This window comes from Hemiscyllium ocellatum, chromosome 24 (assembly GCF_020745735.1).
Source record: "Hemiscyllium ocellatum isolate sHemOce1 chromosome 24, sHemOce1.pat.X.cur, whole genome shotgun sequence".
Taxonomy (NCBI): Eukaryota; Metazoa; Chordata; class Chondrichthyes; order Orectolobiformes; family Hemiscylliidae; genus Hemiscyllium; species Hemiscyllium ocellatum.
Window position 1 is genome coordinate 41,857,279 of NC_083424.1, and position 13,212 is coordinate 41,870,490.

The 13,212-nt window shown below is 43.3% G+C and overlaps 1 protein-coding gene across 1 annotated transcript in view; it reads left to right on the forward strand.

Annotated features, from left to right (window-relative positions):
* The first annotated feature begins 523 nt into the window (after nt 1–523).
* Nucleotides 524–13,212, forward strand: part of LOC132827376 (coiled-coil domain-containing protein 60-like) — an 84,729-nt gene continuing 72,040 nt past the window's right edge. Inside the window, exons 1-2 of the mRNA XM_060844036.1 lie at nt 524–811; nt 2,778–2,867. Coding sequence (XP_060700019.1) covers nt 524–811; nt 2,778–2,867 — 378 coding nt within the window. The remainder of the gene's footprint in view (nt 812–2,777; nt 2,868–13,212) is intronic.

Genomic DNA, 13,212 nt, shown 5'->3' on the forward strand with positions numbered 1-13,212 from the left:
GATGAAAGGTCCTAGACCTACTTTGACATTAAGTTTATTTCTGAGTTGTTCCCTTCCCTCCAACCAAAGTGAACTCAAGCCTGTATCATCCAAGGATACCAGACCACAGTTCGGGGAGGGGGGTGGCAGTCCAGTGAAACATATTTGAAAATGGATTAATTAATAAGAACAGTGGAACAACTATTTCCTGCAGATTTGAAGTTCAAAATTTTGACGAGATTTCGAACAAATACAGACATAAGGGTCATCTTTGGTGGAGTGAAGTGGACGTCGAGAAAATTACACCCCCGTTTTCAAAGTAGAAAACGCCGGCCGAAGTTGTAACCCAGGGAGACAAAAAAAACAAGAAAAATAAGTTGGATGAAACACAAATGTGGGGAGAGAAAGTTTTGGAGAAGCGTTATTTAATTACTTCACTCAGAGCTGAAGTAGGTTAGGAGCCTTTTAAAGATTTAAAATTGGAAAATGCAAACTTTTAACAACTTTTTAAATGTTTGTTTTTTCCTCTCTCTCTCTCCCAGTCATGCCCACCAACAGCAAAGTCCTGGAGCCGCGGAGTTTTGTGATGATCAAAGCTTTGCCCTTCCCTCCGACCAAAGGCCTGAAGGTGAAAGCCCGGAGCCTGACCGTCTACAGCCCCAGCGAGCCCAGCCGGCAGCAGGTTTTCCATGAGAACTACAGCAGGAGGCAGGATCAGCTGAGCCGGCAGGGTTACCGCTCGGTTTCCTGGAAACCCTACCAGGCAATCGGCCAGCCCCTTCACCTGGAGCCGAGGCAACTCATCCTGCATTCACTGGGGCAGCTCGACCAGGTCAGAGAGTCCCCAACCCCAACACTTCATTCATGTAGCATGCTTATGTGCACTCTCTCACATCCTCCCCAAAATCAACTTGGGTGGTATTTAGAGACAAAACAAAACCCTGCTGGAATCTAAGGTAGACAAGCAGGAGGCTGGAAGAACACAACAAGCCAGGCAGCATCAGGAGGTAGAGAAGTCAATGTTTCGGGTGTAACCCTTCTTCAATAATATTTGACAGTCCTATGCACAAAATTCCCGCATCCCAACATCAATGCAATTCATTCTAAGCAAGTTTTCGAGGGGCGAGAGTGTGGTGCTGGAAAACCACAGCAGGTCAGGCAGCATCTGATATGCAGGAGAATCAACGTTTCGTGCAGAAGCCCTTCATCAGGAATTATGCCTGAAACATGAGTTCTGCCACTTTCTCCTAGATTCTCTAGGGGATCTCACCACGGCAGAACAGTTCGGTAACAATGTAACACAACAGTGAAACAAAGAAATTCTGGAAACCTGAAACACAAACAGAAATTGCTGGACCAACTCAGCAGGTCTCACAACGTCTTAGAGATGCACAGCACGGAAACAGACCCTTCTTTGTTCTAGCTCGACCAGATACCCTCAATTAATCTCGTTCCATTTGCCTGCATTTGGCCCATATCCCTCTAAACCTTTGTATTCACGCACCCATTCAGATGCCTTTTAAATGTTGTAAATGTACCAGCCTCCACCACCAAGACCGGCAGCTCATTCCATACATAAACCACCCTGCATGAAAAACTTGCCCTTTAGGTCCCTTTTAAATTTTTAACTAGTGGAGAGAAAGAGCCATTGGATTTCAAGCATTAATTCTGCGTCCTCTCTGCAGATGCAGCCAGACCTGTTGAGTTGCTTTAGCAATTTCTGTTTTGAGTTCAGTACTTAATGGTCACTAGGAGATATCAGTCTTTTGAGTTGCAATCAATTATAACAACTTTGCAATTAACCTAGAGCTGGAGGAAATTTAGTGTGCTTTGTTCTTTCAATGTCACCTTGCCCTTAAGTAAATGAATGCCTTCCATCTTGGATAATACAGTTGCATTTTAAGAATGATTTTGATATGTGGTTGGTGGAAAAGGGGAATACAGGGTACAGAGTATATGGGTTTACGATTACCTCTCGTGTGAATGATAAATACCAGCAAAAGTGGTTGGGCCCAGAAGATGGTTTCTTTGTTCAGCATCCGTGTTATTTATTGTCTGCGTGAGTACCTTTGAGTTTGTGATGTTCAATCTCAGCCTGTTAACGTACTTGTGTTTGCAAGTACAAGCCACAGCTGCTGTGTAGCCCTGAATATTTTAAGCTGTTCCGAGAGATACTGGCAGAGTACACAATATTTCACTGCAAGCTGTGAGCGGGCTGTACAATGTTTACACAGCAGTAAACATCATAGGATCATACAGCACAGAATGAGGCCATTTGGCCCATTATGCAGCGCCAGCTCTTTGATAGAGCTATCCAATTTGTTCCCACTCTTTACAAGTAGCCCTGCAAAGATTCCTTTTGAAGTAATTATCCAACTCCCTCTTGAAAGTTACTTTCAAAGTGCTTCCATTAGGCTTTTAGGCAATGCCTTCCAGATCATAGCAACCAGTTACTTTTAAATTGAAAATCCCCACCTTCTGTTCACCCAGTTCCTTCACCTTAATCTGTGTCCTCTGGTTACCATTTCACTATCATTGCAAATGGTTTCTCCTTGTATACCCTGTTGTTGCTTACTCTATCAAACCCTGATGACATTGAACACTAGTAAATCTCTTGACACCCATTGCTCGAAGGAGTGCAATCCCAACTTCTCAGTCTTCTCCTTCCTAGTCACTGCCATTGTCTTCAACCTTTAATGTTAGTGTAGGACAGTAAGTGAAAAACTTCTGTACATTCTTGAATAGTTGGGCAGAGTTCTTCCAAACTTGAAACTTCACTCTCTTTCTCCTTTGTCTAGAGTGTAAATGAAGAGCCTAACAGCACTGCAAAGGAGAATCCAGAAGAAGCAAAATGCATTAGCCCCCCAAAGACGTCAAAGGAGAATAAGGTACCCAAGGTGTAAAATTGTGAGATTTTAAAAAGTTGATGGACCTGGCTACATGGAATTTTTGATTTCAAAATCAGTGTATAATTGTACTCAGTGACAAGTGTTCATTTATTTTTGTTAAGTTTTTTTTCGCTTCTGCTCCCTCCCTGAAGATACAGATTTAGGGTGGAAGTATAGTTTTACAATTACTTTCGGTTCTTCATCCGATTGATGATTTAAGATGAGTATATACGTTAGCTCACTGAGCTGGAAGGTTTGTTTTCAGACGTTTTGTCACCATGACTAGGTAACATCAGTGAGAGTCTCCGGTAAACGCTGGTGGTATGTCCCGCCTCTCTGTTTATGGGTCTTGGTTTCTTAAGGGGGCTGATGTCATTTCCAGTTCTTTTTAGAGTCATAGAGAAGTACAGCATGGAAACATGGAAACAGACCCTTCGGTCCAACCTGTCCACGCCAACCAGATATCCCAACCCAATCTAGTTCCACCTGCCAGCAGCCGCCCATAACCCTCTAAACCCTTCCTATTCATATACCCATCCAAATGCCTCTTAAATGTTGTAATTGTACCAGCCTCCTCCACATCCTCTGGCAGCTCATTCCATAAACGAACCACCCTCTGCATGAAAACGTTGCCCCTTAGGTCTCTTTTGTATCTTTCCCTCTCATCCTAAACCTATGCCCTCTAGCTCTGGACTCTCCAATCCCAGGGAAAAGACTTTGTCTAGTTATCCTATCCATGCCCCTCATAATTTTGTAAACCTCTATAAGGTCACCCCTCAGCCTCCGATGCTCCAGGGAAAACAGCCCCAGTCTGTTCAGCTCTCCCTATAGCTCAAATTCTCCAACCCTGGCAACATCTTTGTAAATCTTTTCTGAACCCTTTCAAGTTTCACAACATCTTTCCGATAGGAAGGAGACCAGAATTGCACACAATATTCCAACAGAGGCCAAACCAATGTCCTGTACAGCTGCAACAACACCTCGTGTACTCAATACTCTGACCAATAAAGGAAAGCATACCAAGTGCCTTCTTCACTATCCTATCTACCTGCAACTCCACTTTCAAGGAGCTATGAACCTGCACTCCAAGGTCTCTTTGTTCAGCAACACTCCCTAGGACCTTACATTAAGTGTATAAGTCCTGCTAAAATTTGCTTTCCCAAAATGCAGCAACTCGCATTTATCTGAATTAAACCCCATATGCCATTTCTCAGCCCATTGGCCCATCTGGTCCAGATCCTGTTGTAATCTGAGGTAACCCTCTTTGCTGTCCACTACACCTCCAATTTTGGTGTCATCTGCAAACTTACTAACTGTACCTCTTATGCCCGCATCCAAATCATTTATGTAAATGACAAAAAGTAGAGGGCCCAGCACTGTGGCACTCCACTGGTCACAGGCCTCCAGTCTGAAAAACAACCCTCCACCACCACCCTTTGTCTTCTACCTTTGAGCCAGTTCTGTATCCAAATGGCTAGTTCTCCCTTTATTCCATGAGATCTAACCTTGCTAATCAGTCTCCCATGGGGAACCTTGTCAAATGCCTTACTGAAGTCCATATACATCACATTTACCGCTCTGCCCTTATCAATCTTCTTCGTTACTTCTTCAAAAAACTCAGTCAAGTTTGTGAGACATGATTTCCCACACACAAAGCCATGTTGACTATCCCGAATCAGTCCTTGCCTTTCCAAATACATGTACATCCTGTCCCTCAGGATTCCCTCCAACAACTTGTCCGCCACTATGGTCAGGGTCACCGGTCTATAGTTCCCTGGCTTGTCTTTACCACACTTCTTAAACAGTGGCACCACGTTTGCCAACCTCCAGTCTTCCGGCACCTCACCTGTGACTATTGATGATACAAATATCTCAGCAAGAGGCCCAGCAATCACTTATTTACCTTCCCACAGAGTTCTCAGATACATCTGATCAGGTTCTCAAGGGAAGGTAGATAGGATCTAAATTGATGTGTTTATTGATGTTTATTGACTTAATTTGAATTCTGACATGACCTAAAATATTGGAAGTTCTGTTGTAATGTCCCAGCTCTGAAATGTGATGCTCTGCTAGAGTGAGAGACACTCTCAGGAGTATTCATGATTGGGCTGTTAGGATAACTAGGCTCATGACATTGGTAGAATTGGTGCACCTTTAAGTTCTGTTGGTGTTGTTAGGAATGAGCTGAAAATGTGTTGCTGGAAAAGCGCAGCAGGTCAGGCAGCATCCAAGGAGCAGGAGAATCGATGTTTCGGGCATGAGCCCTTCTTCAGGAATGGAAGATTCCTGAAGAAGGGCTCATGCCCTAAACGTCGATTCTCCTGCTCCTTGGATGCTGCCTGACCTGCTGCGCTTTTCCAGCAACACATTTTCAGCTCTGATCTCCAGCATCTGCAGTCCTCACCTTCTCCTCATTGTTAGGAAGGAGAAAAATGTGGCACTGGAAATCATTGAGCAGGGCAATATTAATCTAGCTTTATTGTCACATGTACCCAAATGAATACAGTGAAGAGATTACTGGTCATCACTTATGACGCCATCTTTGGTACAAAGTACCTGGGTATAGATTCTTAAGTACAAATTCTGAGGGAAAAAGTAAAAATAAAGAAATAAAATGTCCAGCAATTATAGATTATAGAAATAAATTAGAAAAATAGAGGAATAAAACATTCAGTATAACAGTCCTTTCAGGCACCTAGCCTTTAGACTACAATAGGTCTTGAGAATATGCCAGGCATTAACTTGAGGCTGGGAGATTGTTTTGGAATCATCTCAAGGATATCCACGCTGAGGTTATGCTGGGCCATGAGACCATCATGCCAAGCTGTTGAGAGATTGCCACATCAAGAGGACGCCAGGACTGGTTGAGAGACTGCCACACCAGGCTGCAAGGATACTATCATGGGCCGAGAGGACATCACGCTGAGCCAAGAGATCACCACCACCGGGTCCATGCTGAGACTGGGAGTTCAGGACATCACCAAAAAGAAAGAAGGAAAACAAACACAAAAGAGAAAAGGAAAAAAATGGAGGGAGTGGACAAGCTCCAGCTGAGGAGTCCTATTCTACCACCAACTTGGTATCATTCGGTCTCATCTAGATAAATAGACCTTTACAGTGCCCTGGAATAACTTTGTCGCTCTAACAGCTTGTCATGGAGCCCACAAGGGAGCAGGCTATTCTGGATCTAGTGCTTTGCAACGAACCAGACTCTATAAAAGATCTTAAAGTAAGGGAACCCTTAGGAAGTAGCGATCATAATATGGTAGAGTTCAGTCTGGAGTTTGAAAGAGAGAAGGCAAAATCAGATGTAATGGTGTTACAGTTGAATAAAGGTAATTATGAGGGCATGAGGAACTGACAAAAATAGACTGGAAGCAGAGGCTAACCGGAAAGACAGTAGAGCAAAAATGGCAGGAGTTTGTGGGTATAATTGAGGACACTATACAGAGGTTCATCCCCAAGAAAAGAAAGATTATCCGGGGAGGGATTAGACAACCATGGCTGACAAAGGAAGTCAGGAAATGTATTAAAGAAAAAGAGAGATCCTATAAAGTGGCCAAGAACAGTGGGAAATCAGAAGATTGGGAACGTTACAAAAACAAACAGAGGATAACAAAGAGAGTAATAAGAAAGGAGAGGATCAAATATGAAGGTAGGCTAGCCAATAATATTAGAAATGATAGTAAAAGTTTCTTTCAGTACATAAGAAACAAACAATAGGCAAAAGTAGACATTGGGCCACTTCAAACTGATGCAGGAAGCCTAGTGATGGGAGATAAGGAATAGCAGGAGAACTTAAAAGTACTTTGCGTCAGTTTTCACAGTGGAAGACATGAGTAATATCCCAAAAATTAAAGGGAGTCACGGGACTGAGTTGAGTATGGTTGGCGTTATGAAAGAGAAAGTGCTAGAAAAGTTAAAAAGTCTTAAAATTGATAAATCTCCTGGCCCCGATGGGATACACCCTAGAGTTCTGAGAGAGGTGGCGGAGGAAATAGCGGAGGCATTGGTTGAGATCTTTCAAGAGTCACTGGAGTCAGGGAAGGTCCCAGATGATTGGAAGATGGCTGTTGTAACCCCCTTGTTCAAGAAAGGATCAAGACAAAAGATGGAAAATTATAGGCCAATCAGCTTAACCTCGGTTGTTGGTAAAATTCTAGAATCCATCATTAAGGATGAGGTTTCTAAATTTTTGGAAGAGCAGAGTCTGATTAGAACACGTCAATGTGGACTTAGTAAGGGGAGGTCATGCCTGACAAACCTGTTGGAATTTTTTGAAGAGGTGACAAGTAGGTTAGACCAGGGAAACCCAGTGGATGTGGTCTACCTAGACTTTCAAAAGGCCTTTGATAAGGTGCCACACGGGAGGCTGCTGAGCAAGGTGAGGGCCCATGGTGTTCGAGGTGAGCTGCTGGGATGGATTGAGGATTGGCTGTCTAACAGAAGGCAGAGAGTTGGGATAAAAGGTTCTTTTTCAGAATGGCAGCCAGTGACAAGCGGTGTCCCGCAGGGTTCAGTGTTGGGGCCACAGCTATTCGCATTATATATAAATGATTTGGATGAGGGGAATGGGGGCATTCTAGCGAAGTTTGCAGATGATACGAAGTTAGGTGGACAGGCAGGTAGTACTGAGGAAGTGGGGAGGCTACAGAAGGATCTAGACAGTTTGGGAAAGTGGTCCAGGAAATGGCTGATGGAATTTAACATGAGCAAGTGCGAGGTCTTGCACTTTGGCAAAAAGAATAAAAGCATAGACTACTTTCTAAATGGTGAGAAAATTAGTAAAGCCAAAGTACAAAGGGATCTGGGAGCGCTAGTCGAGGATTCTGTAAAGGTAAACATGCAGGTTGAGTCCGTGATTAAGAAAGCGAATGCAATGTTGTCTCTTATCTCAAGAGGGTTGGAATATAAAAGCAGAGATGTGCTACTGAGACTTTATAAAGCTCTGGTTAGGCCCCATTTAGAGTACTGTGTCCAGTTTTGATCCCCACACCTCAGGAAGGACATACTGGCACTGGAACGCATCCAGCGGAGATTCACACGGATGATCCCTGGAATGGTAGGTCTAACATATGAGGAATGGCTGAGGATCCTAGGATTGTAATCATTGGAGTTTAGAAGATTAAGGGGACACTTAATAGAGACGTACAAGATAATACATGGCTTGGAAAGGGTGGACGCTAGGAAATTGTTTCCATTAGGTGAGGAGACTAGGACCCATGGACACAGCCTTAGAATTAGAGGGGGTAAATTCAGAACAGAAATGCGGAGACATTTCTTCAGCCAGAGAGTGGTGGGCCTGTGGAATTCATTGCCACGGAGTGCAGTGGAGGCTGGGACGCTAAATGTCTTCAAGGCAGAGATTGATAGATTCTTGTTGTCTCGAGGAATTAAGGGCTACGGGGAGAACGCTGGTAAGTGGAGTTGAAATGCCCATCAGCCATGATTGAATGGTGGAGTGGACTTGATGGGCCGAATGGCCTTACTTCCACTCCTATGTCTTATGGTCTTATGGTCTTACTGCTTTCCACTGATTGGGGCTGATTAGGAGAGGGAGTAGAAGGTCATTGAGGCGATGTTACCAGTCATGGGTCTTCAGAATTTGACAGAACATCCAGTCATCATTTCAAGGCCTTCCATGCGGAGACAGGGTTCCACCTCATTTTTAGCCTCCTACCAGCTTTGTCCGATTTATACATAGTTTCCCATTTTGGTTATTATGGCTTTATCCCAGGTGAGCAGTTTTTGTGTTTTATAATTTGGCTATTTGGTTTATTTAAGCAAAAAAGGTGATGGCTTCTGGACAAGGAATGGGACTTGAAGGGAAAGGTGGAAACTGGCCCATGTGATAAAATACAGATGAACAATGACATCCTTATAAATCTCTGAAAATATTTTGTTGCCTAATTCAACAGATGGATTTCAGTCTGTGAACAGTGCATGTCTAACGCACCTCATGTCTAACGACATGACCCACTCTCAGTAGTATCCTTACATACGGATGAGGAAGGACACCACTTCGACTGGGACAACACATCCATCCTAGGACAAGCCAAACAGAGACACACACAAGAATTCCTGGAAGCATGGCATTCCAACCAGATCTCTATCAACAGACACATTGACTTGGATCTTACTTACCATCATAGGAAATAACATCATAGGAAATGATGTCACCACAGGAAATGATGTCGCCAACCATAGGAAACTCAAACATATAAATAGAAAGTGGGCTTCACCACCAGTGCTTCATTCAGAGACTCACTGAAATATTACCTAGTATGGTGACGAAATGTCTGAAAATGAACCTTGAATAATTCCTAGAAGCATGGCATTCCAACCGGAACTCTATCAACAAACACATTGAGTTAGACCCCACCTACCATCCCCTGGGAAAAGGAACAGGAAGTGACTTCACCATAGAAAATAACATCACCACAGGAAATGACATCACCAACCCAAAGAAACCCAAACAGATAAATAGAAAGCAGGAATTCTCGGCATTGCTTCACCTGAGGCCCACTGAAGATGTTACCTAGTAGAGTAATGAAATGTCTGGAAATGAACCTTGCAGCTCAGCAAGCAAACCTATATCGAACAGGACTTTGTATACCGTACTCTTGTCTCGGACCTCTGACAAGCATAGCTGAACAGCTTTCTGTCAATTCTGACAGGTACATAGACACTCTGCAGAAATAGCCTGGAGGCAAATGGCTGCAAAGAGAAAAGAATATGTCAAATAGCATTGATGCCAGAACACATTTTTAAACCCAATGCAAATTTTCTAGGGTTTAATTCACCCTATCACAGCTGACGTTATTCTTCATGTTAAGATGGAAAGAAGAGCTTGCATTGAGTGGCTTCAGTAAGGAGCCAGTTTTCTCCAGCTCCTTAAATAGACGGCCTCAGCTCGTATGCTTGAATGCCATGGTGACATTGATGAATGCAATATTGTAAGGGAATCTGACAGCTGCCCTATTGTTGATTTTCAGGGAAGGACATCTCTCATCCTCATCTGGTATGGCCCACATGTGACTCCAGACCCACAGCAATGACACTCAACTGCCCTCTGGAAAGGCCTCGCAACCAACTCAATTGTAACAGTCACTACAAACTCTCAGCGCCAGAAAAGACAATGACAGAAACAGCTGTGTCGTCCCTGCAAAATCCTCCTTAGTACCATCTAGGGGCTAGAGCCAAGATTGGGAGAGCTGTCTCAGAGACTGGTTGAATAACAGTCTGACATTGTCATACTCATAGAATGATACCGTACAATCAATGTCCCAGACTCAACTTCACCATCTCTGGATATGTCCTGACCAGCCGGGAGGACCGACCCACCAGAGCTAGTGACACAGTGTATATGATCGGGAGGGAGTTACCCTGGGAGTCCTCAATGCTAACTTTGGAGCTCATGAAGTCTCCTGGTTTCAGGTCAAACATGGTTATCACATACTGTCCTCCCTTAGCTGATGAATCAGTATTCCTCCATGTTGAACAACACTTGGAGGGAGCACTAAGGATGGCAATGGTGCAAAATGTACTCTGGGTGGGGGATTTCAATGCCATGAACAGTGGCTCAACAGCAGTATTACTGATCAACCTGGTGGGGTCCTAAAGGACACAGCTATGAGATTGGATCTGTGGCAGGTGGTGAGAGAGAAAAACATACTTAACCTTATGCTCACCAATTTGCCGGCTGGAAGTTCATCTGTCCATGAAAGTATCAGTAAGAGTGACCACTGCACAGTCCTTGTGGAAACGAAGTCCTACTTTCACATTGAGACTAGTTTACCTGAAACTGTGTGTCACTGTACTAAATGGGACAGAATTTGTATTGGTGTAGCAACTCAAGACTGGGCATCCATGAGGCGCTGTGGGTCATCAACAGCAGCAGAATTGTACTCCAGTACAATCTGTAACCTCAAGGCCCAGCATCTTTCCCCACTCAACCATTGCTATTTAAGCCAGAGGATCAACGTCAGGTGTATATGCCAGGAACAGCACCAGGCATTGTTTAAACTGAGGTGTTAACCTGCTGAAGCTTCCAAATAGGATTACTTGTAGGGCCAAACAGCAGAAGCAGCAAGTGATAGAGATAATTGATTCTGTGACCAACAGATCAGATCTTAGCTCCGCAGTCCTGCCATGTCCAGTCGTGAATGATGGTGGACAATTAAACCACTCATTGGAGGAGGAGACTCCATAAACATTCCCATCCTTAATGAGAGATCGCAGCACCTCAATACGAAAGATAAGGCTGTAGCATTGGCAACAATCTTCAGCTGGAAGTGCCAAGTGGATGAATGATCTTAGACTCCTCCAGAACAGATGCTGCAGTCAATTCAATTCATTCCATGTGATATCAAGAACTGGTTGGAGGCACTGGATACTGCATAAGCTACGGGCCCTGATGACATTCTGGCAATTGTACTGAAGACTTGTGCTCCAGAACTTGCTGCTTCCCTCGCCAAGTTGTTTCAACACTGGCAACTACCCGACAATGTAGAACATTGCCCAAGTATGCCCTATACACAAAAAGCAGGACAAATCCTGCATTGACAGTTTTAGCGTCATCAGTCTACTCTCTATCATAAAAGGTGCCCCCAGTAGTGATAACAGGCAGCATGTAGTGACGCTCAGTTTGGGTCCACCAGGGCCACTCAGCTTCTGACCTCATTACAGGTAAGTCCAGAACTAGGGATCACGTTTTTAACTTTGAAGTCAGCCTCTTTTGAGCGGGATAAGAATTTTTTTTCCTCTGAAGGTTGTATGACTTTGGACCTCAGAAGTTGGTAGAGGTGGAGTCAGTTAATAGTAAGATAGTTTTGGATGGATGTCTATGAGGTAAAGGAATACAGGGGTGAGTGGAAATATAGAATTTGAAACACAAACTGATCAGCCTTGATTTTATTGAATGGCAGACAGGTTTAAAGTGATGTACCTTCTACTTCTGCTCGAATTTTAAATGTTCATCTGAGAAGGCAGCAATAGTGTGGTCTCAAAATCTCTTTTTTTTTCCTGGAATGCATCATTATGTTTCACAGTTAAGTGAAGGCCTGCTTGTGTGTCTGAATCCACAGTTCAGTATTCTCCCTAGTGGCATTTCCCAAGAGAAAAAAATGGTTGATGTTCCAAATATATACAGCTTCTGCATTTCAAAGCCTTATTCAAGTCCTGTGTGTATTTGTGTAAAAGAGACTTGGGAATATTGGTGTAGAAAAGTGGCAAGGGGCTGAATTCATTACAAGTGTCTTGTTAGAGACAGCATGCAATCGGAAATCAAAGAGCATTTTTGCTTCTGTGTGTTTGAACCCGTGTGCTCCCCCAGTACCAATCTATAATTCATCTTCTGACAGTCTGTTGCCTTCTGTACTGTCAGAGTGGCCTGAGTGTGCTACAAGAGAGTAATGCGTAAAGGAATTGAAGATAATACCCTCTGCAACAAGAGTGCAGATATGACATGAATTTGTTAGTGCATGGGTGGAAGTTGTTGGGATGGTGAGGCAGTGGGAGGGTTATTATTTTTCTAAACTATGTCTTTAATTAAAATTCTGCTCAGGATTTTTAAGCTGCTTAACATTTCAGCATGAAGTTGATTGCGAACTTCAAGTACATATCTGTGAACACTGATAAACGCGTATTATAATTACCCTTCCAAAACAACTTCTTCCTTTTACATACTGAGAACAAATTATATTTATATTCCCCATTTGGTTTTCATTAATATTTTCGTAAATGATGATATCCTTTTGTTGTGCTGAGCTATTTAGTGTCACATTCTGGGGTATCCAACAATTTCAGATCATTTCTATGACTGCAGATAATTCCATCATGTGATTTGTTTTTGGAAAATTGAATATTTCTTTTGTAATCCCAGCTTGAAGTTCTGTGTTACTTTTAGAATGGTTTCAGTGTTCAAAGAAAATGTAGTTTGAACCTTAAACCTAGAAGAGATTAAAAAGAAACAGTTGTCAAGATCACATTAAGATCCATCCCTTGTACGTAGAAACATAGAAGATAGGAGCAGAGCAGGCCATTCAGCCCTTCAAGCCTGCTGTGCCATTCGTCGTGATCATGGCTAATTGTCCAACTCAATAGCCTAGTCCTGCTTTCTCCCCACAACCTTTGATCCCATTTGCCCCAAGTGTTATATCAACCACCTCTTGAATGCATTTTTGCATCCTCTACTCCCTGTGGTAAAAAAATTCCACAAGCTCTCCACTCTTTGGGTGAAGAAACATCACCTCATCTTTGACCTAAATGATCCACCCCGTGACCCCTGGTTCTAGGCACACCCACCTCCAGGAACATTCTCCCTGCATCTACCTTGTCTAGTCCT